The sequence below is a fragment of the Henckelia pumila genome, chromosome 3 (genome assembly GCF_033568475.1).
Source record: "Henckelia pumila isolate YLH828 chromosome 3, ASM3356847v2, whole genome shotgun sequence".
NCBI lineage: Eukaryota > Viridiplantae > Streptophyta > Magnoliopsida > Lamiales > Gesneriaceae > Henckelia > Henckelia pumila.
The window spans coordinates 66162624-66185833 of NC_133122.1; the positions used below are offsets into that span (position 1 = coordinate 66162624).

The 23210-nt window shown below is 35.1% G+C and overlaps 2 protein-coding genes and 1 long non-coding RNA gene across 5 annotated transcripts; 1 reads left to right on the forward strand and 2 right to left on the reverse strand.

The window, feature by feature from the left end:
* Positions 1–6134: 6134 nt before the first annotated feature.
* On the reverse strand, positions 6135–7512 carry LOC140886675 (transcription repressor OFP1-like). The gene has a single exon (XM_073293393.1). It carries the CDS (start codon positions 7472–7474, stop codon positions 6347–6349), a length of 1128 nt encoding a protein of 375 aa, XP_073149494.1. The 5' UTR covers positions 7475–7512; the 3' UTR covers positions 6135–6346.
* Positions 7513–8903: 1391 nt separating this feature from the next.
* On the forward strand, positions 8904–9475 carry LOC140886676 (uncharacterized). The gene is made up of 2 exons (XR_012151626.1): positions 8904–9160; positions 9196–9475. It is a non-coding gene; the product is annotated as an uncharacterized lncRNA (long non-coding RNA).
* Positions 9313–12014, reverse strand: LOC140886674 (CBL-interacting protein kinase 2-like). Of its 3 annotated transcripts, none has more exons than XM_073293392.1 (2): positions 11909–12014; positions 9313–11287 (listed from the first exon to the last, which is right to left on the reverse strand). In XM_073293392.1, the coding sequence occupies exon 2, from the start codon at positions 10859–10861 to the stop codon at positions 9500–9502; it is 1362 nt and encodes a 453-aa protein (XP_073149493.1). In that variant the 5' UTR covers positions 10862–11287; positions 11909–12014; the 3' UTR covers positions 9313–9499. The 3 variants fall into 3 exon arrangements, with proteins under 3 accessions (XP_073149493.1, XP_073149492.1, XP_073149491.1); XM_073293391.1 differs by having other exon boundaries at positions 11851–11979; XM_073293390.1 differs by lacking the exon at positions 11909–12014 and adding an exon at positions 11735–11870.
* Positions 12015–23210: the final 11196 nt, after the last annotated feature.

Sequence of the window (23210 nt, forward strand, 5' to 3'; positions counted from 1 at the left end):
GATGATATTTCTAAGGTTTGAAATCCTGTTACAACATACCCTTCATTAGCTTTTGAAAAAATAAAATAAAAAGCCGGTGCTTTTTTTTTTTTCTTTTGGTGCTTTTTTTTTTTCGAGCACTGTTACTGTATATGGTTGTTCAAAAGGAAAATCTTATAAGATGTGTCACTAGATTTTTGTGGGGTATTGATAGAAACATTACAACTTAAATATTAAATTATTTTTGTATCAATATGAAGACAACTTTGTATGTGGTCACTATAATTTTACTCTTTTTTAGCAATTTTATTATATCTATATTGCTTACAATGTCTACTTTGTAATTCACTTCTCGCTTTCTTCCGTACCTGTCTTCTCACAGATATACCTGTCTTCTCACAGATATTAGAGTAACTTATATATCAGTCTTAAATTGAAGGGAAAAAAAAAAGGAAGTTTTCTTTTGAGACTGGTGGATAGATTTATATTTGTAAACGGTTCGATCGTATATATCATTAATAATAATTATTTTGATATAAAAATTAATATTTTTTTATTAGACAGGTTGTATCAGATCTCTGTAACGTAAAATCTAAAAACCGACGAGTAAAACTGTCTAATTAGAGTTTTGTAAATATAATTTACGACGAAAAATTATCGAGTTTTACCCGTTAAAAAATTAGATATTTTTTTAAAGGAATGAAATGGGATTTTCGGTACAAATTCAATATATAGGCAAATGAGTTTCTAGATAATATTTTTATTTCATCGGTTTTTCAAATATTAATTTTTGTAAAACAAGGTGGTGAGTAATTTGTCCATTATGTTATTTTATGTTAATTTGTTATCAACCCAACACATTTATTACTCTAGGGAACATTTTGTCCATATTTGGTTATGGCTCACTTACCAACATAGATAAAATTGCCGAAAAATTTTACGGGCATCCACACATTTCCTAACACTTTATGTGGAGTCAGATTGACATTTCTACTCAATTTACGCCTTATAAAAAAAATTTCCCCTTCCCCAATAATACAAATTAGAATAGATTTCTTGTTAGATGGTTTTACGTTTATTTATCTATGAGATGAGTTAACCTGTTCATAATTAGAGGTATTAAAACGGGCTAGCAGTGCGGATCGGCCCACAATCCGTCGCAACCCACCAATAGGCGGGGCGGGACGGGCCGACCCACCTTTTAGACGGATTGAGAAAACATCAACCCAACTCATCTATTTTAGGTGGCGGGGCGGCCCAACCTGGCGGGTTCACGTGTAAATTGGCGGGTTTTTGCGGGCCAACCTGCAACCCACAACAACCCATCTTTTGGCGGGACGGTGCGGACCTGCCCACCTTTTAGACGGGTTAAAAAATTGTCAACACAACCCTCCAATTTTGTATAACGGGGCGGGCCAACCCATATTTTTTATGAGTAACACAAATAAGAGATCCGTCTCACAAATTTAACCCATGAAAACGTCTCACATAAATTTTTTTCTACAAATTATTCCACGGTTGTTTATCAAAATCTATAAGGTCTAATTATTCTGAAAAATAATTACATTTCAACCCATGTCACGTATAATAACTTATACGAATTGAACGTGTATTGTTGTCTAACAAAAGCCGGAAGTTCCCGGATTTTCTCTTAACTTGTATTTGACGGATCAATTTTTTAAAATTACACAAAAGCTCGAACACCAAATCTCTATGAGTCTCCAATGCTTTGAGATATTTATTTCTTGGCCATAATTATATAACGCACAATAATATTTATTATTTTCAAGATGAATTATATATATATATATATATATATATATAAATCCAGCTCACTAATTTGTAAAAATATCTATGTAAATATTGGAGAGATGGATACGTACATTTATTATATATTGTTCGGTGTAGATGGGATTGAGGGAGACGTATTTTAGTGTAAATATAATGAGTAGCTAGCATTGTTTGGAGGGGGTCCCGAGTGTGTTGACCATTAATGACTCCACCCTCTCTAGCTCTTATATATTCTTTTCCTTCTTCCTGTCCACAAAATTATACAGGGCATCGTCTTCCCTTGCGGCCCGCCGACACAGCCCTTGATTATTTATCACGGCCCCCTTCCTTTGACTACACATAATACACACACGTGTTTTTGCAATTTCGATTTTAGTTATATATAAATTTTGATTTTTGACAATCTTAATTTTTTTTTATTAAAATGCTGATATAACAATGTTGTATATATTAATGTAATATGAGCGAAATGAGCTTCTAATTCATGTGGGATGAGATCTTTTTCGGGGTCAATCCTTTTAATCATAGATTGATTTGTTTTTGTTCTTTTTGACATTTTGGACGAACTGTTGAATTTCGTCGGTGCTAGTTCAAGCTTAATTTTGCTTAATCATTATACGTTTAATTCTGTTTTCTAAACATGTTACGGTGATAAGTATTGTATGTTACTTTTCTCATTTTGAAGGTAATTTTCTTTAATTTTAAATGCAGCATTATTGGTATGTGTGTGTACTGTTATGACGTCATTACTATTATTGCATAAGTAACGACCATGTCCATGTCTATAGTTTGACAATCATTATTTAATTAATTGTTTTATTTATTTTACTACAAAACTCACCAAATATATTTTTATTTTTTGGAAAAGTCCTTGGTTGACAAATAACATGTGATGATATAGTAGCAGACAAAGAATATCTTCGAAAATTGTTTACACACCAGCTTTTTTGCTTACTGGCTAATGTTGAAATCATTATCGCCTAATTGTTTTATCCTCTGTGATAATATTTAATACTGTGCATGCATAATCCCTTTTAATAAAAAGCCTATACGGCAATCATTTTTGTCGCGTTATATATTTTGTCACCATAGATATATGGTCCGCTGAATATTTTTTAGGTACTTAGAAACCTCTAAAATTGATTTCAAAAAAAAAAAAAAAAAAAACCTCTAAAATTAATTCAGAGATTTAATTGTGTCGATAGGACTTCACGACAATCAAATCTGGTTCGAAACTGTTTGATTTGATGTCAAATTTATGGAATTCAAATTGAAAACCAACGTGTATGAATATCAAAGACAAATCGATCACCAATGACGAATAAATATTCGATGATGCACACAAAATCTTGAATATTTTCTGAACAAAGCTCATAAGTTATAAGTAGGGTTGAGATACAGAACCAAAATATCGATTATTTGGGATACCGTACCAAATTTTTTTGATATATAGACATTTTTTTGTACATCGAATTTTTTTTGGTATTTATACGGTATGAGTATGAATATTTTTTATACAAAAATTTCGAAATTTCGATATCGATACCAATATAAATTTTTTTCTTACCAATATTTTTTATACGGTATATCGAAAATCTACTCTAAACATAAAGTAGTTTGAATTCGGATTTAGTTTTTAATTTAAGCCGAATTTGAGTCCAAATCATTTTTTTTTCCGAATATCGCGTCGAGATTCGAGTCAACCAATAACCATCCGGTCCATTGTGACCGCAAACATTACTCAATTCAATTCAAACAACTAAACGCCAATTGAGTTTTTCTCAACACTTTGATTCTCAAATAGAAAAGCAAATTTTACTCTGCACATGCATTCGATTTTCTTATGCTCATGGAGAGGCCATTAAACTTTAGGTTAATTGCATAATTATCAATCTGAAATCACGAGATTATTAGAAAGCTACGTATAACTGTTAACTTTATTGATTTTCAAATTTTGAGCACAAACAACTTCTGAAAACATACATGTACGAACAAGTGAGTGAATTTTGAAAACGTAAAGAGTTAATAAATCATTTTTTTTTGCGATCTCGAAACTTTACGAAAATAGCATATGCAATTAAGAAAAACTCGAATTTGAGATATTTTCTATTTAGAATCAAATCTGTAAGAGAACATCGATTTTTAAACGTAAAAAAAAGACGGTTTTATCTCGTACAATATTCGGGAACTATCCAGAGTGCTCTCGATCCTTTTGTCCCGCATTGAAATGATGTAATTTGAAAAAAAAAGTATCGTAAATGATGTTGTCTGTCGCAGAAAGAGAGGACACCCGCAATCAGTGGTTACCTTTCCAAACCAATTGGCCTCTTCTTAATTCCTTAGTTGTTAATTGTGTGTTCACTCAATTCTTTTTTTATTTTTACTATCCAACAAAATACCTTGACTATATATGTTTTAAAGTTTAAAATTATACGTCTGACCAAAGTTTTAATTTTTGTTTAATTAATCTTGTTTCAATTTAGCTGAAAACAACACAAACTTGCAAATGCATGTTACCTATATAGTCTGTCACTAAAATATATTGAAGGGTTTGTTTTATTACTTTATATGCATATCACAAGTGAATCGATCAATTTATAATATAATATAATTACTTTGGTTTCCAAAAACGTGATTTACCTACTATCATATTTTTTTTTACTTAAAAAGGAAAAAGAAATATATTATCACAAGTCCATCGCATAAGTTTCATAAAGAAAATAATAATTATCAAACCCACTTCAGTTTGAATGTTGCTCAGCCTTCCAATATAACAAAATCAAAGTGCCTTTTCAATTTGAATACATATATAGTGCCCGGGGAGAGACCTTTTAATTTTTAAATTGATTTGAAACGAATAGTTGTCCTTAAAAAAGGATATCTTCTTTTTAATACATAACGATTTCCAAAAATAAAAAAGAAAAAAGAAAAAAGAAAAAAATGAAAAAGAAAGAAAGAAAGGAAGGAAGGAAGGAAGGAAGGAAGGAAGGAAGGAAAATTCAATCACTGAGATGTACATTTAAAATGATTAATTTAACCAATAGACACCTCTAGGTAATAGAACAAGTACTTTATTTTATGTTTTTGAGATTTTGCACATGTATTTAGTAGCCCTAATTCTATCGAATTACCGAAGAAAAGATTTGTAAGAATGAGTTATTAATGTAATTCTCTTTTCTAGTATATGGTTTTATTATAGTGAAAATCCGAAGCAGACATATATATAATATATTTCTCACATTAGAGTTGACAAGAGTAAATACTATGTTTTCTTGTATTTTTATTTTCCCTTAATTTTTGCATAATTGAATGGCATAAATAGCCCTTGAGGATATATATTGGCATGTATATTGTGAAACAGTTTCATGGATATTTATTAATTCATGAGACTGGTATTCGACCCGATCTCTATATATATAGAGTGAAAAATAATATTTTTGGCATAAAAAATAACACAAAAACTCTTGTGGAACGGTTTTACAAGTCAATTTTGTGAGACATAATTGGATCATCTATTAAAAATATTATTTTTTATGTCAAATTATTATTTTTTAGTATAATTAAACATGAGCAATGTTGACCGATCTCACAGATAAAAGATTCGTGAGAGATCGTCTCATAAAAAATGTACTTAAAAAATAATAACTTTCATGAATCGAATCGAATAAAATACTCATCTCATAAAATCGACTATTTGAGTCATACCCACAAAAATTTTGTGTGAGTTATTATATATGTGATAAATATCTAACAATTGGGCCAAAAAAAACCTGTACAATTGCATGAAGGACCATTTATGTCTCTTTTAATCATTTTCATGCAACATATCACAATTTTACAATATCATGAGAAGTAATAACACATTACACGTTACATCCTCTTTGTTGCAAATAATGGGCTTATTTCTTACATTGCTAATTGATATTTTCATTTACTTCTTTGATAAAAAAAAAATTGGTTTTGATATTTTTATGTAACTATATGTGTAGTTTGGAAGTATTATGGAAGTGAAGAAACATAAAATATATGGGTTTTTTTTTTTGGCATTGCGTGATGACATGTTATTGTTAAATTTCGATATGTAATAGGTAAATATTAGGGTTAATATAATTTGTGAATCATGATAGCTAGTTAAACATTAGACTCACGTGAGAAGATACTGATATGGAAAATCGAGCTTATTGACCATTGTTGAGGAATTAATCCACACAATTCACTAACCCGACTTCAATTTGGAAACCTCAAAGTATGCTTCTTGTGTGTGCATAAGCAGATATGCTAGATCTCAAGCATAGGACCCTATTTAACGTAACATTTACATGACAATAATGAGTTAAATCAACAATAAATAACGAATCTCTATATTAAACTTTCATGACAATCAAAATTATTTAATTAATTTGGAAGGTATAATTTTAATACCCTCCACCACCAAACCTCCCAACTGCCACAAATTATTTAATCAGATAATAATAAAATATTTACACTACATCATCTAAAACAACACGAAAAAAATAATAATTTAAAAATAACCCAAGAAAAAAAAAATTACCAATAAGAAAAGACAAAAAAAAAATTACTTGAGACGAACATGAAGAAACTCAAACCAAAGTTGCTTGAAAACATTGATGATGAGTTCGTGATACTCATCAGAATTCAACGACAGATAACAAGCCAGAAGCTCTTCCAAATCCCGGGAATCTCTGATGTTGTTTTCCACGATCATCTCCACCATCGATTCTCTGAAGTCCCTCCGAGGATCTTTGGAAGATTTCACCACCGCGAAACTTTCCGCCACGCTTCGCCGTGAAGTACCCGAGCTTGGATTCGAACTTACGGCGGTGTTGATCTTATTCCTAGCTTGAATCCGAAGGTTCCCGATTCTTGGAGAGTACGTGCGGAGCCTGAGGCCTGGAGACAATGCTTTCGGCGAATGTCGCTTGACGGGGCTCGTGATTGATTTCTTGTTTTGATGATGATCTTTGCTGCTACTAGTGGTGGTACTGGCAGTGCTTGAGAAGTCCTCTTTCATCACCTTAACAGACAGGGACAGGGACCCGTGAGCATTTCTCTCGGAAAAGGGTCCTGGAATCTTGGTCGGCTCTTGTAATTTCTTGGTAATGATTGGAGGGAGACGATCGTGCTCGGACACTGTGTCGTTGTCGATGCTGCCTATACAGGAAGTGGAACAAGAAAGCATGCCGTCAAAAGTGTCGGGAGTCAGGCCGCGATCCGAGCCATATTCCGGGGAGATGGAATCGTAATCAGAGGATGAGGTTTGATCAAGATCACGGCGGCTCGGGGACTCCCTCGGCGGCTTAGTCCAGGCGGATTCTACGGAGGCCCGGCAGCTTGAATCTGCGGAAACAGAGGAAGTAAAGAGCCTCTGCTGCGGTCTATTCCTTTTGGTGCTTCTTCTTCTTCTCCTGGATGATCTTCTCGGGGATTCCACGGGAGAGCAAAGTTTGTCGGAAATTCTTGGCTTGAGAGGTGAATTGGAGCTTAGATTAAGGTCCCTCGTGAAATGGTAGGATTTTCTTTGGTCAGAAAGAGTGTTTTTGGGCTCTGCAACTGCAACTGGGAGAGATGACGGTGAAGAAGAAGATGATTTGTGCTGATTTTTTCTTGTTTTGTTGGTCTCCTTGAGCTTGTAAAACCAGGATTTTGGTATCAAATCAGACAATCTGAACCTGTGATTTCCCATAATTTAGAGAAATCTTTGAATGGAATGTGAGAATTGGAGACGAGGCTGACTCTGCTTCTGTGAGGGGAGGATGTGCGTTCGATTAAATAGGAAGGTGGGGCGATTGATGGGCCCAAAGCAAAGAAAACGGTGCCACAAAACAAATGCCAAATTGTGATTATAAAATATAATTTTTTTTTTTTTTGACGTGGGAACCTGCAGCCGCTATATTTGGTGCGCACTGGATATATTTTCGGACTAACGCAATATCCTGCAAGTCAGGTAAATCACATTAGACAAGTCTTGTGTGACATGCTAGTCCAAAAATGTGTTGGTAGGAGAATCGAACTCCTTACCTCTGACCAAGAGTTCACCTATTCCACCAACTGGACATCCCTTAGGGATTTAAAATAATATTTTTGTCAGTATTACGATAGTGCTTGTAAGAGTTTATAAAAAAAAATGAAAAGTATATCTTTAAAAGCTCTCTCAAACACTACTTAAATATTTCAATCACATGTCTTATTCTCCATCAATATCTTAAAATTGTTCTTATAAGCTGAATCAACGTCGAGTTCATGTTAGAATAAGAGCAGTAGTGTAATATATGAACATATTTAAATTGAACTATTGAATGTAGTGGTCACATTGCCACGATGATGATCATACGTCTGTAGCTATTGCACCTATTTTTGATTAATTAGATTAGAGAATCAAAAGCTAAAGAAATTATGGGGCGAAAATCGATTTTCTTTCCGATCAATAATTTAGCTATCGTACCAATAATATACTAATTTGAAAAAATATGATGGAGAAATCGGATGATTAATGAATGTGTCGGCCATCCATTTAATTCTCGTCTCTTGCGGGCTTTTGCAAATCATATAGTATTAATTATAGAAACTTTTCTGCCAAAAAGTGAATGGATAGGATTAATCAGATAATTGAGGGCTGATGCGATGTGGTTATCAATAAATAGTGAGAATGAGTGTCATTTTGTATAATTCCTCCACCTTGCCTTGGAAAATGAAATGCAAGTATAAAAGTATTATCATGAATTTAATGTCTAAAAGATTTGGAATTAACGGCAAAAATTAATATTTGTAGGTAAAATCTTGTCTGGTTGAACGTGAGCAACTTTTCTTACTCACACATGCATGGAATATTTTACTCTAAATTTGGGTGAAACTGATACGCAACGATACAATTTAAAATTTTTGTTTTCGGTGGTCATACATCGCTTTCAAAACAATTCGTATGAATAATAATTTTAAAAAAAAACATATACATTTGATATATGTAGAAGAGATTTATGTTTCACAAAATAATGTGGTGGATGGGCCATGTCAACTTGTCTTGCATCAGACCACAACTATAGTTTATTTAAACCCATCTTAAAAACATATACTACATGTATACAAAAAGGATTCCAAGGTTTTAAGATAACACAATTCTTTCATTTGGAGCTAAAGAAGTATTCTGATTTATGACTATCAGAAGTATTCTGATTTATGACTATATATCTAGGCACCAACCTCAACTGGCATTATGCCCTGGGCGGTGGCTGCTGGCTGCTGCGTCTGTGGCCTTTGTCATTGGCATGAAACCAGGTGGTGCGTTGGTTGTTCGAATCCTAGGCTTCAGGGAATGGGATCATGACCGGTAGAGACCAGGATCACAGTGGAGGAGCGGCGACGTGGAGAATAGGTGGGCGGGGGGGGGGGGGGGGGGTGTGGGTGAAGGCGAGGGAAGGGTAATGGTGACAGTCACAGAAGAGTGCCTCTATTATATCAACCAACAACTAAGTTGGGTTTGATCACACATCCCACCATACTGGAGGATTTAGGTATTGATGCGTATTGAAATAACAAAATATTTATCTCATTACAACGAAACAACTATGTTCTCCGAGGTGACAAAGATTCTAGATATGATTAAACATCACATAAACATCACTCCAACAAAAGCAAACTATGTATTAGTAGTAATAACAAGCCAAGATTCATGTCCTTGCCAACATATTTATTAAGGCGTGTGGTACTGCAACTACGGGACTTGGGATGGCTGTGGCTCTGATAGCTCTAGTTGCCCATCGGCGTGAGGCTTGTCGCCCTGCCACGTCCAAACAATGTCTTTCAGGGATGGCCTGACTTCCTGCTTCATCATCTTCTGAAACTCCAAGGTGTCTCCGCTGGCTTTCTTCATCTCAACTAGATGAAAATCTGGTGCAATCTCAAAAATTTCTGCGTCAACAGACAGCACCCCTTTTCTTCCGGATTTGGATCCTTCAAATTTCAGCAATCCTCCATCCTTCTTCATGATCTTAAGCTTCAGCCGCTTCGCCAAATCCTCCATCTTCGATATGATGTTCTTGGCTGGTTGATTGGACGTAAACTTGAATTCTCTTTTGTCATCATTTTCCTCAAATAAGCCCGACAAATCAAAGCCAGCTGAAAGGGAGATTATATCGAAGGCATTCAAGGAATTGAGCCTAGAAATATCTGCCTTGGATGTTGTATCAGCATCAATAGCTGCTTCCTTATCAGTTTCTATATTGTTGTTCTTGCAGTATGCATCAGCCCTCGGGATCTTGGATTGGAATCCTTTACGAAACCAAGAATTTTCCATGATCTTGGACATAGATATCCTGGTGTTTGGATCGGGATCCAGCATTTTGGAGATCAGCTTACGAACATCAGGAGAGATCCAGTTTGGAAACTTGAACTCGGCCTTTCCTATTTTTTTGTACATCTCCATCAGATTTGAATCATGGAAAGGTAGATATCCAGCCAACAGAACATATAAGATCACCCCACATGACCAGATATCTGCCTTGGATCCATCATACCCTCTCCTGTTAATAACTTCTGGAGCAACATAGGCAGGTGTCCCGCATGTTGTGTGAAGTAATCCATCCTGTCGCTTGGATTCTGCAAGGGCGCTCAATCCAAAGTCTGAAACCTTCAAGTTCCCGTTTTCATCCAAAAGAAGGTTCTCGGGTTTGAGATCCCGGTGATAAACACCTCTGCTATGGCAAAAATCTACAGCACTAATCAGCTGTTGAAAATATTTCCTTGCAGCGTCATCTTTCAGTTTCCCTTTGGCAACCTTATTAAAGAGTTCACCTCCTTTAACATACTCCATCACGAAAAATATTTTGGTTTTACTGGCCATTACCTCATAAAGCTGCACGATGTGAGGGTGATTAACAAGTCTCATCACAGAGATTTCACGCTTGATTTGATCGATCATCCCAGCCTTGTATACCTTCTCTTTGTCGACTATCTTCACCGCCACACTCATATTGGTTTTGAGGTTTCTTGCATGATAAACCTTGGCAAAGGTCCCTTGCCCCAGCAATTTCCCTACCTCGTACCGTTGCATCAACACACTTCCTTTATTTTCCATCGTCAGATATATCCTAATAAACTACAAATCACTACTTTAACAGCTAACACGGTTTCTGAGCTTGTAAGAGAAACAGTAAACTTTGAGATTGCAATCACTCAACCATCCTCACAAAGGTCGTGATACAAAATAATTTTTCCCCTCAAGTATCCACCAACTGTTTTGTTTTGACAGCAGAAGCAGTGAAGGCTACAAGTTATCTGCCCAATCGCATCAAGGATAAAGAAGCGGTGATCGAATTGTGTTTCGGCCTCGTCAAAATAAGAAGAAGACTGTCCAGCCCGCAAGCACATCTTTCAGCATTCCCTGGTTTTTGTTTGTACTAGAGAAAGCTGCTGGGATGAGGAGCTTTTAGGTATCAAACCTCAATCACAACAACCGGGGGATCGTTTGGTATTTCGAAATTAAATGGATGTAATACAAAACCTGAAACAAATCAGAAGAGTTACTAACAAGAACAGAACAAAACGACGTAATCGAGAAATCTTGATTTTGGGATTTCTATTCTTGATAAACACTCGAACGAAAACAGCCACTATCCTTATAATCAGTGCAAATTTACATCCAAACCATAACAGTAAATGGAGTGAAATGGGTAATTTTAACTCAAGAAAGAACAAAAACAAGTACAAACATATGAACAAAAAGCAATCTTGTTCTAAAGATACGATTCAAATAACCAGTAAGAAAACTCAATCGCAAAGCCCTCAAAACCTCAAAAAAATCACAGCTTTGAACAGGACAACAACTGCCTCAGCCAAATCAACATACCCTCTTAATTTCCCAGACAATTTCACATAAAAAATTAAGGCCGCCACCAATCATATTACGTACAAGGATGCAAAAACCCAGATTAAAGACAAGGAATAACACCTCAAATTCGTGTAAAAATCTCTTGAACACAGGAGAGAAACAGAAAAATAGAGAGGAGGGTCTTGTTTCTTGTTCTTGAAAATAGGAGATTCTTGTTTGTAGTTGTTACAATGTACCTTTTCGAAGGAAAAATCAATCTTTCAAGATTTGAAACGTTTGCCAAAATTTATAAACCTGTGCTATGATCGTGGCGAAAGGCTTTGCAAGGTGCAACGTCGTAAACCACAGCCCTTTGTGACACCGACTCTGTTTTTCACAGCTAATCAATTTTACCTGCTTTCACATTTTAATTTTAATAATTTTAAAAAAATCTGATACGCAATGTGGCAACAAATCAATTTATAATATAATGTTATTTATGTTATAAATATATTATTATTATAGATGATTATCTTATTTAATATATGATCAAGATAAATATGTAAAGATAATATTTGTATAAATTTGTATCTTGTAATTTTTCCCTATAAATAGGGGTTATTGGTTTCAATGAAATTTGCACCTGAGTATTGACTCATATGAATTCTCTCTTCTCTCATGAATTCTCTCTATTATATTCATCTCTTATCGTTTTATTGATGCTATTGGAATAGCACAACGTGTTGTCAATACTCAAATTTATGAGAGATATTCATTGGTACTCTAGAAGTAGCATAAAAAGATATTCATTGGTGTTCTACAAGTAGCACAATGAAAACAATTGATATATTGGTGCTCATGAAATATCATGAATATGTTGATGGCTATAAAGTAGCACAACATGATTTTATATTGAGAATTTGAAAAAATTCATGATCATGATATAATATATTGAGATGATTTTATATTGAGAATTTGAAAAAATTCATGATCATGATATAATATATTGAGAATTTTGAGAGATTCCTGATTAAAATTTTGATATATCGAAAGATATTCATGAATTCATGATATAATATATTGAATATTGAGACATTCAAGATTAAGATCTAATATAAGATCAAATATATTGAGAATCTAAAGAGATTCTTAGTTATAATATAATATATTGAGAATCTGAATATATTCATGATAAAAATATGATATATGATTTCGTATATCAAGAAACTGAAGAAATCATGATTGATATCTGATATGATATCCAAGATTTATAAATATCATTGAAAAAATAGATCTCATGTCAAAGTGTATCAATATTGAAATATTGATAAAAAGATGCAATATTTGATAATATTGATGAAGAATATTAATATAAGATCCAAGATTTGAAAATATTCTCGAAGAATATAATTTAATGCCCTTTTGGTTGTTGAGAATCTTATGAATTAAGAAATTTAGTACAATTTCTCAATAAATATCGATATATGATCTAAAATTGTCAATATCCATAAGAAAATATTATTAAATATATATGTGAGATATATATCAAAAGATATTGACTTGATATCGATTCATATCATATATTTGTTTTTAATGCTCTAGAAGAAGCATGCTATATTATTTGTCACTATTTTTATGAATAGCGACTTGATGTTCAATGATGAACTGCATAGGCTATTGATTGAAAATTATGAATGTGCGGTAGTAAGATCGCAACACTATCAACCGGAAAAGAAAAATAAATGTTAAACCCACTGAATTGGACCATCATCTATATTGGGCAACGACGATGATGGATTGATGGTAGCCTATGCATGATGATGTCAATGAGTTGATTTATGACTAACTTCAAGTCATTTTATTTATTAATTGAACTAATTTATTTTTGGTAAATTAATTTTATATTTGTTAAAACTAAATTATGGAAAACTCTAGCATGTGTTGATTCACATAAATTATTTTGATGATATAAAAATAAGAACTAAAAATTTTGTGAATCTATTCTATTAGTCAATATATTGCATGAGATATTGATTATGCAATTTGGTGATAAATTTTTTGACTTGAGAATTTTTATATTTTAAGGATATATTGGGTTGTTAAATTTTTATTTAATAAAATTTGATTATGGATTTTAAATTCATCAATTTTGAATGTGGATATAAATTTTGAATTTTTTCAATCATTTGATTAATCTATCATTTTTTAAATAAATGAAAGAGTATTTTTATCACATGTTATTATCTTACATGTAGGAACATAAATTTAATGTGAGATGATATTTGTTATAGATTGAATGTCATTGTTGAAGGTAAAAGATCTACTTGGTGTATACAAGAATTTTAAAAGGTACGCTCGATTTCACAATTTCAATTATTTTAATATAATATATTATTTATATTATTTTGTTCAAGGAAAGACAATTATGACAATTGTCTAATTAATGTGGTCCATTCTTTTAAGTGGATGTGACAGTGCCAATGAACACAGTTGATACACTGTAGTTTAATTTTTCAAGGAAGAATATGTGTAAGGCCCGAGATTATTTAATTTAATCCGAGAATATTTAATTTGGGAATATTTAGAGTTTAGAATTAAATTCTAATATTCTTAAATGAATAAGGATTGAAATTGAATTAAATCGCTTTTCCGGGGACTGAATTGCAAATAGCTGAAAATTCAGGGACTAAACAGCAAATTAGCTTATATATATATCTTATTATTCAGCACAATTCACGTTGTCAATCAGAAAGAAAGGAAAAGAAACAGAGGAAATCAATCAAACCCTTCCAACCTCCATTGTCGTCCGCAAAAGCTTCGATAACTTGCGCTCCGGTTGTCAGAAATTCCAGATAAATATATATCTGCGATCACAGCTCCGAGACCTTCGATTTGGTACATGTTTTATTCACATATCTCAGATTTTATTTTTATGTGAAAGATGGAAAATTATGATTTTATCATATATGCGTATATCAGCTGTACCGATCGTGTATTCGCATACGGTTCGGAAAAAGACTGTCGTTCGGATTTTATATGAATTTGGGAAGAATAATTCGAACACTACCATGTTTGATTGATACTGATTTTTATGGTAATGAGATGATAGGTTAGAGATTATAAGTTATCTGGATTGTTGGATTGATTTGGATATTGTTTGGATTGCCGGTTTTAGCCGTTATGCCGTCGATTTGCAAAATGTCAAGACTTTGATATTGTTGATTGAACGAAGCATGGTTTGAATGGAATCTGATCTTGTTAGTTATTCGATATGTAATTTATCAGCTTTCTATCGAAGTTGCCGAACTCGAGATCTCCGAGTCAAACCGAGAAGGATTTGAAGCAAGGTTTGCTAGCATTTGCACTTGAGATTGAGTTGAGAAGTGGAGCAACCTTTTGATATGAATTTTCATTGATGTACTTGCAGATTTGAAGTACTTTCAGACGTGACGTAGAAAGGTATAAATGACAGCAAATCCAGACGGGATAGAACGCTTGAAATAGCTTTCATTTCAAGTATTCCCATGTCAATCACATACTTGTTTCTTTATATTTCTTATGTGATTATTTGTTTGTATTGCTTTGTTTGCTTATATGCTTAGTTGTTCAAGATGTGTTTTATAGCTTTTAATGCATACAGCTTATGTTGCATTCATCTTGAACTCCAGCCTTAATAGCACAGAGGGCAGCCATCGCCTAGAGTGCAGATGACGTTTGGAGAGCTGTAGTGAGTGGCATGGAATATAGATTTATTTCTAGAGTCAGCTTGACTCATGACACAGAATATGGATTTATGTTCAGAGCCAGAAGACTCACTATAGTTGTACCAAAGTCAGAGGACTAAAATACTTGATGCCGCCTCGAATGGGAGTATCGGTGGTTTGATAGTTATTTTATTCCTCGGGATCCCAAAGAACTAAGTTTTATTGATATCAGCTTGATAGCCTTCCTTTGTCATTTGCATTGCATTCACGTTTATTATCTTGCGTTTAAAGTTGTTTATACTGGGATTTTATTCTCACCGGAGTTATCCGGCTATTGCTTTGTTTTGTATGTGTGCATGACAATAGGTGGGGCAGGAGCTAGTCAGAAAAGACAAGGATAGCTCGAGATAGAGGCATAGCAAGTGAGGACACGGGCTTAAGTAGCACGACTTGTACTTTATGTTGTTGAACCATGCTAGAAGTGATACAAGAACTTTGTATATTATGGCTTGAATACATGCTAGTTTATGTTTATTATGTTTAGAAGCTTGTAAGACGTTATAAGATAGCATGTATTTGATTTTGTAGCATGTATAAAAGATTATGACTTGTTTATCCATTTTTTTGGCAGCAGATTCTTGATAGCATATTCCCCGATCGAGCGAGACCCTGCCTTTTAAAACAAAATTTTTTTTTTTAGCTCTTGTTTCTTTAATTCTTTTAAGTACTTGTTTAATTGTTAATTACAATAAATTGTCCTAAGATAAGATTAGCAACCCGGGTCCCCACAATAGGTGGTATCAGAGCATAAGTTTCTGGATTTCGATAGAAGTTGATGAGCGGGGTAGTTTGAGTCTGTCTGATTGTTTAATATTGCATGAGAGTACATGTTATATCTGATTATGTGCATTATCTGCTAGCATGCTTTATATATAGCACTAATTATGTGATTGCATGATTATTTGCTTTTATTGCTACTGCATGCTATATATATGCAATTGTATTCCAGAATATCCTTAGTCAGAACCTGAATTCTCATGAGAATGCATGAGAATGCTTATCAGAGAAGGATGGAATAAATTTCTGCATATTATATTGTTTATGCACTAATCTGTTTGACAATCAGATATGTCTCCCCGTAAAGCACCGGTCATTAGACAGCCATTAGTGGTTCCTCCAGCTGAACCACCGCCAATTGTTGAAACTCAGAATGCACAGGGTAGTACATCTACTGACCCGTTGGATCCTACTGCTACTCCAATGGAGACTTTGTTAAAGCGATTTCAGTCATTCAAACCGCCAAAACTGAAAGGAACAGAAAACTCAGTTGATTGTGAAAATTGGCTTGAAGATATAGAACAACTATTTGAATCACTTGACTATACAGATGATCGTCGTATCCGACTGGTAATACATCAACTTCATGAAGTTGCCAAAAGTTGGTGGATTACTACCAAACGGGCATTGGAACAACGAGGTACGATTATCACCTGGACTGTATTTAAAACTGAGTTCTATCAACGTTTCTTTCCAGTCTCCTACAGGAAGGATAAGGGTGCTGAATTTGCCAATCTAAGGCAAGGTAATTTGAATATCGAGGAATATGTGGCCAAATTTTCAAGTCTTTTGAAGTTTGCACCACATATAGCAGCTACTGATGAAGCAATGGCGGATCAGTTTATCAATGGCCTTAATCCAGAGGTGTTTACCTTGGTGAACAGTGGACGACCAAATACTTTTGCTGATGCCTTGAACAAAGCTAAGGGAGCCGAAGCAGGTATTTTGCGACAAAGAGGAACACCGTTCATTCCACAGCCATTTCCCCAGCCTGTATCAGCTTTCATTCCACAGAATCCGCCACAGTTTCAGCAAACATCTCCCAGATTTGAGGGAGGAAGCAGTGGCAGAAAGGATTCTAGATTCAGGCCAAAGGGAAAGCAATTTAAGAAGCCAGGTAGTAGTTCTTCAAGTTCTAGTGGACAGAGACAGTTTGGGGCAGGTCAGAGAACTGGTGAATCAGGAGCATTCTGTTTTAAGTGTGGTGGAAAACATTCAAGTGATCAGTGCAAGGGTGTGACAGGTAATTGCAATATTTGTCGTCAACCTGGTCACTATGCCAAGGTATGTCCTCAAAGAGCTATAGGTGAAAGTTCTTCTCGACCAATACCTCAGGCCGAAAGGCAATCAGTGCAGTCATTTCAGCCTCAGCAACCTCAGCAACAGACCAGAGGAGGAGGAAGCCAAACTGTGACTCAACCTCCTAGACAACAGGCTCGAGTTTTTTCACTTACTGAGGAACAGGCACAGGCGGCACCTGACGATGTCATAGCAGGTAACTGCTTTATTTATGGTTATCCTGCCTATGTTTTGATAGATACAGGTGCATCTCATACATTCATCTCTGAAAAATTTGTTATGATGCATTCTTTATCTTCTGAGCCATTGCCTACTGTTGTTTCTATTTCATCACCGTTGGGTGAAGGTATTATATCTGTTCGAATGATTCGAAATTGTGCGTTGCAATATGACGGGAATGTGATTAATATAGATTGTATAGTACTTGGATTATCAGATTTCGATTGTATTGTTGGTATCGACATGTTAACCAAGTACAGAGCAACTGTAGATTGTTTCCAGAAAGTGGTTCGATTTAGACCAGAAATGGCATCTGAATGGAAATTCTACGGTAAGGGTTCTCGAGCCAAGATTCCTTTGATATATGTGTTATCTATGACCCGTTTATTGCAGAGAGGGGCGAAAGGATTTTTGATTTATGCAGTCGATGTATTGAAATCCAGTCCAACAGTAACAGATATTCCAGTTGTGCATGAATTTGCTGATGTATTTCCTGATGAAATTCCTGGTTTACCTCCAGTACGAGATATAGATTTCAGTATTGATCTAATGCCAGGTACACAACCAATATCCAAGGCTCCTTACAGAATGGCACCTATTGAATTGAAGGAGTTGAAGGATCAATTGGAAGATTTGTTAGCCAAGGGGTACATTAGACCGAGTGTTTCACCTTGGGGTGCTCCGGTACTGTTTGTACGAAAAAAAGATGATTCCATGCGCTTATGCATTGATTATCGTCAATTGAACAAGGTAACCATCAAGAATAAATATCCACTGCCTAGAATAGATGATTTGTTTGATCAGCTACAGGGTTCAGCTATTTATTCGAAGATTGATTTGCGATCTGGATATCATCAACTGAGAGTACGAGATGAAGATATTCCTAAAACTGCTTTTAGAACAAGGTATGGACATTATGAATTTATCGTCATGCCTTTTGGTTTAACCAATGCTCCTGCAGTATTTATGGGATTGATGAATCGGGTATTTCAGAAATATTTGGATGACTTTGTCATTATTTTTATCGATGATATCTTGATCTATTCCAAGAATGTACATGAGCATGCTGAACATCTCCGACTCATTTTACAGACTTTGAGAAATGAGAAATTATATGCTAAGTTATCGAAATGTGAATTTTGGTTGCAGAAAGTTGTGTTTCTTGGGCATATTATTTCAGGTGATGGGATTTCAGTGGATTCAAGCAAGGTTGAGGCAGTATTGAATTGGCCTAGACCTACATCAGTACCAGAAATACGGAGTTTTATGGGCTTGGCAGGTTATTATAGACGTTTTATCAGAGATTTTTCCAGCATTGCGAAGCCTATTACGCAACTGACTCAGAAGAATAAGCCGTATGTCTGGACTGAAGCCTGTGAAACTAGTTTCTTGGAGTTGAAGAAAAGGCTTACAAGTGCACCTGTCTTGACGATTCCATCAGGTACAGGTGATTTTGTTGTATATTGTGATGCTTCTCACAAGGGTCTGGGTTGTGTGCTTATGCAGAGAGGTCATGTTATCGCTTATGCTTCGAGACAGTTAAAGCCACACGAGACTCGATATCCTATCCATGATCTGGAGCTTGCCGCTATTGTCTTTGCATTGAAGATATGACGACATTATCTTTATGGTGAGAAGTTTGAAATCTTTTCAGATCACAAAAGTTTGAAATATCTGTTTTCGCAATCAGAATTGAATATGAGACAGCGTAGATGGCTTGATTTATTGAAAGATTTCGATTGCGAGATTAAATATTATCCAGGAAAATCTAATGCAGCTGCGGACGCCTTAAGTAGAAAGGTATGTTCTTTATCCTTGTCTACGATAGGTGTATCTCAAATGGTGGAAGATTGTTGTCTTTCTGGATTAATATTTGCAACAGATATGCAACCTATCTGTGTTTGTGCTATACGAGCTGAGCCAGAACTTTTGATACGAATCAAAGAAGCACAGAAAGAGGATCAGAATATTCAGAATTCGATTGCTATGGTCAGATCTGGACATCAATCTGAATATCAGGTCAGTGCTGATAATGTGTTATATGTGAATAACAGACTTGTTGTTCCAGATGTTTCAGCTTTGAAACAACAAATCTTGAAAGAGGCTCACAGTAGTCGATTCAGTATTCATCCTGGTGGCAGAAAAATGTATAATGATTTGAAAATGCAGTATTGGTGGAAACAAATGAAGTCAGATGTGACTGAATTTGTAGCCAGATGTTTGAATTGCCAACAGGTAAAAGCAGAAAGAAAGAAACCAGGTGGTCTATTGCAGAGTCTATCAGTTCCAGAATGGAAATGGGATCACATTTTCATGGATTTCGTTACACAGCTACCACGTTCATCCAGAGGGTGCGATGCCATTTGGGTGATTATTGATCGTTTGACGAAATCAACATGTTTTATTCCGTACAGAATGACGTACAGACATGATCAGATGGCAGAAATCTACGTCAGAGAAGTGGTAAGATTACATGGTGTGCCTAAATCTATTGTTTCAGATCGAGACCCTAGATTTACATCACACTTTTGGCATAGCTTGCAACAAGCTCTTGGTACTCAATTGCATCTGAGTACAGCTTATCATCCTCAAACAGACGGACAGTCAGAGCGGACTATCCAAACACTTGAGGATATGTTGAGAGCTGTAGTACTAGATTTTGGTACTAGTTGGCAAGATTCATTACCACTTGCAGAATTCTCTTATAATAATAGCTATCAGACGAGCATTGAGATGGCTCCTTTTGAAGTATTGTACGGAAAGAAATGCAGATCACCGTTGTACTGGGATGATATCTCAGATGTTCCTGATGTTGGGCCTGATATGATCCGAGAAATGACAGAGAAAGTAAAGCTTATTCAGAAAAGAATGAAAACAGCTCAGGATAGACAAGCAAAGTATGCAAATATCAGACGACGACCTCTATCTGTTGATCAGGGAGACAGAGTTTTCTTGAAGATTTCTCCGTTTAGAGGTACGGTCAGATTTGGAAAGAGAGGAAAGTTATCTCCACGTTTTATCGGTCCATATGAGATTATCGAGAAGATAGGCGATCTTGCTTATCGACTTGCTCTTCCTCCATCTTTGTCTGGTATTCATGACGTATTCCATGTCTCTATGCTGCGGAAGTATCAGCCTGATCCTTCCCATATTCTTCAGCCTGATGAAGCTGAACTTGACGAGACTCTTAGTTATTTTGAGCAGCCTATTCAGATTCTTGATCGCAAAGACAAATAGCTCAGAAACAAAATAATTCAGCTAGTCAAAGTTCAGTGGAGTCGACATGGCATCGAAGAAGCGACTTGGGAGACTGAGTCAGACATGAGACAGAGATTTCCAGAGTTGTTTCATTGATGTGAGTTCTTATTTTGTTTTATGCTATTTCATTATCTTATGTGTATACAGATTGTCTATACAGCTTGCTTATGATTTCGAGGACGAACTCATGTCTTAGTGGGGGAGAAATGTAAGGCCCGGGATTATTTAATTTAATCCGAGAATATTTAATTTGGGAATATTTAGAGTTTAGAATTAAATTCTAATATTCTTAAATGAATAAGGATTGAAATTGAATTAAATCGCTTTTCCGGGGACTGAATTGCAAATAGCTGAAAATTCAGGGACTAAACAGCAAATTAGCTTATATATATCTTATTATTCAGCACAATTCACGTTGGCAATCAGAAAGAAAGGAAAAGAAACAGAGGAAATCAATCAAACCCTTCCAACCTCCATTGTCGTCCGCAAAAGCTTCGATAACTTGCGCTCCGGTTGTCAGAAATTCCAGATAAATATATATCTGCGATCACAGCTCCGAGACCTTCGATTTGGTACATGTTTTATTCACATATCTCAGATTTTATTTTTATGTGAAAGATGGAAAATTATGATTTTATCATATATGCGTATATCAGCTGTACCGATCGTGTATTCGCATACGGTTCGGAAAAAGACTGTCGTTCGGATTTTATATGAATTTGGGAAGAATAATTCGAACACTACCATGTTTGATTGATACTGATTTTTATGGTAATGAGATGATAGGTTAGAGATTATAAGTTATCTGGATTGTTGGATTGATTTGGATATTGTTTGGATTGCCGGTTTTAGCCGTTATGCCGTCGATTTGCAAAATGTCAAGACTTTGATATTGTTGATTGAACGAAGCATGGTTTGAATGGAATCTGATCTTGTTAGTTATTCGATATGTAATTTATCAGCTTTCTATCGAAGTTGCCGAACTCGAGATCTCCGAGTCAAACCGAGAAGGATTTGAAGCAAGGTTTGCTAGCATTTGCACTTGAGATTGAGTTGAGAAGTGGAGCAACCTTTTGATATGAATTTTCATTGATGTACTTGCAGATTTGAAGTACTTTCAGACGTGACGTAGAAAGGTATAAATGACAGCAAATCCAGACGGGATAGAACGCTTGAAATAGCTTTCATTTCAAGTATTCCCATGTCAATCACATACTTGTTTCTTTATATTTCTTATGTGATTATTTGTTTGTATTGCTTTGTTTGCTTATATGCTTAGTTGTTCAAGATGTGTTTTATAGCTTTTAATGCATACAGCTTATGTTGCATTCATCTTGAACTCCAGCCTTAATAGCACAGAGGGCAGCCATCGCCTAGAGTGCAGATGACGTTTGGAGAGCTGTAGTGAGTGGCATGGAATATAGATTTATTTCTAGAGTCAGCTTGACTCATGGCACAGAATATGGATTTATGTTCAGAGCCAGAAGACTCACTATAGTTGTACCAAAGTCAGAGGACTAAAATACTTGATGCCGCCTCGAATGGGAGTATCGGTGGTTTGATAGTTATTTTATTCCTCGGGATCCAAAGAACTAAGTTTTATTGATATCAGCTTGATAGCCTTCCTTTGCCATTTGCATTGCATTCACGTTTATTATCTTGCGTTTAAAGTTGTTTATACTGGGATTTTATTCTCACCGGAGTTATCCGGCTATTGCTTTGTTTTGTATGTGTGCATGGCAATAGGTGGGGCAGGAGCTAGTCAGAAAAGACAAGGATAGCTCGAGATAGAGGCATAGCAAGTGAGGACACGGGCTTAAGTAGCACGACTTGTACTTTATGTTGTTGAACCATGCTAGAAGTGATACAAGAACTTTGTATATTATGGCTTGAATACATGCTAGTTTATGTTTATTATGTTTAGAAGCTTGTAAGACGTTATAAGATAGCATGTATTTGATTTTGTAGCATGTATAAAAGATTATGACTTGTTTATCCATTTTTTTGGCAGCAGATTCTTGATAGCATATTCCCCGATCGAGCGAGACCCTGCCTTTTAAAACAAATTTTTTTTTTAGCTCTTGTTTCTTTAATTCTTTTAAGTACTTGTTTAATTGTTAATTACAATAAATTGCCCTAAGATAAGATTAGCAACCCGGGTCCCCACAATATGTCATCTCGTATGAAGCGAGATATGAATCATAAATTCGGCACAAAATATTGAGATATACGTCATAATCAAGTATTGTACTAAACGTACATCGGTATCTCGTATCACTATTGTACCTGAAGTACGTAAA

Bases quoted from the DNA above. Each gene is read 5' to 3' on its own strand.
- LOC140886675 (XM_073293393.1), bottom strand. From the start codon at position 7,474: ATGGGAAATCACAGGTTCAGATTGTCTGATTTGATACCAAAATCCTGG.
- LOC140886674 (XM_073293392.1), bottom strand. From the start codon at position 10,861: ATGGAAAATAAAGGAAGTGTGTTGATGCAACGGTACGAGGTAGGGAAA.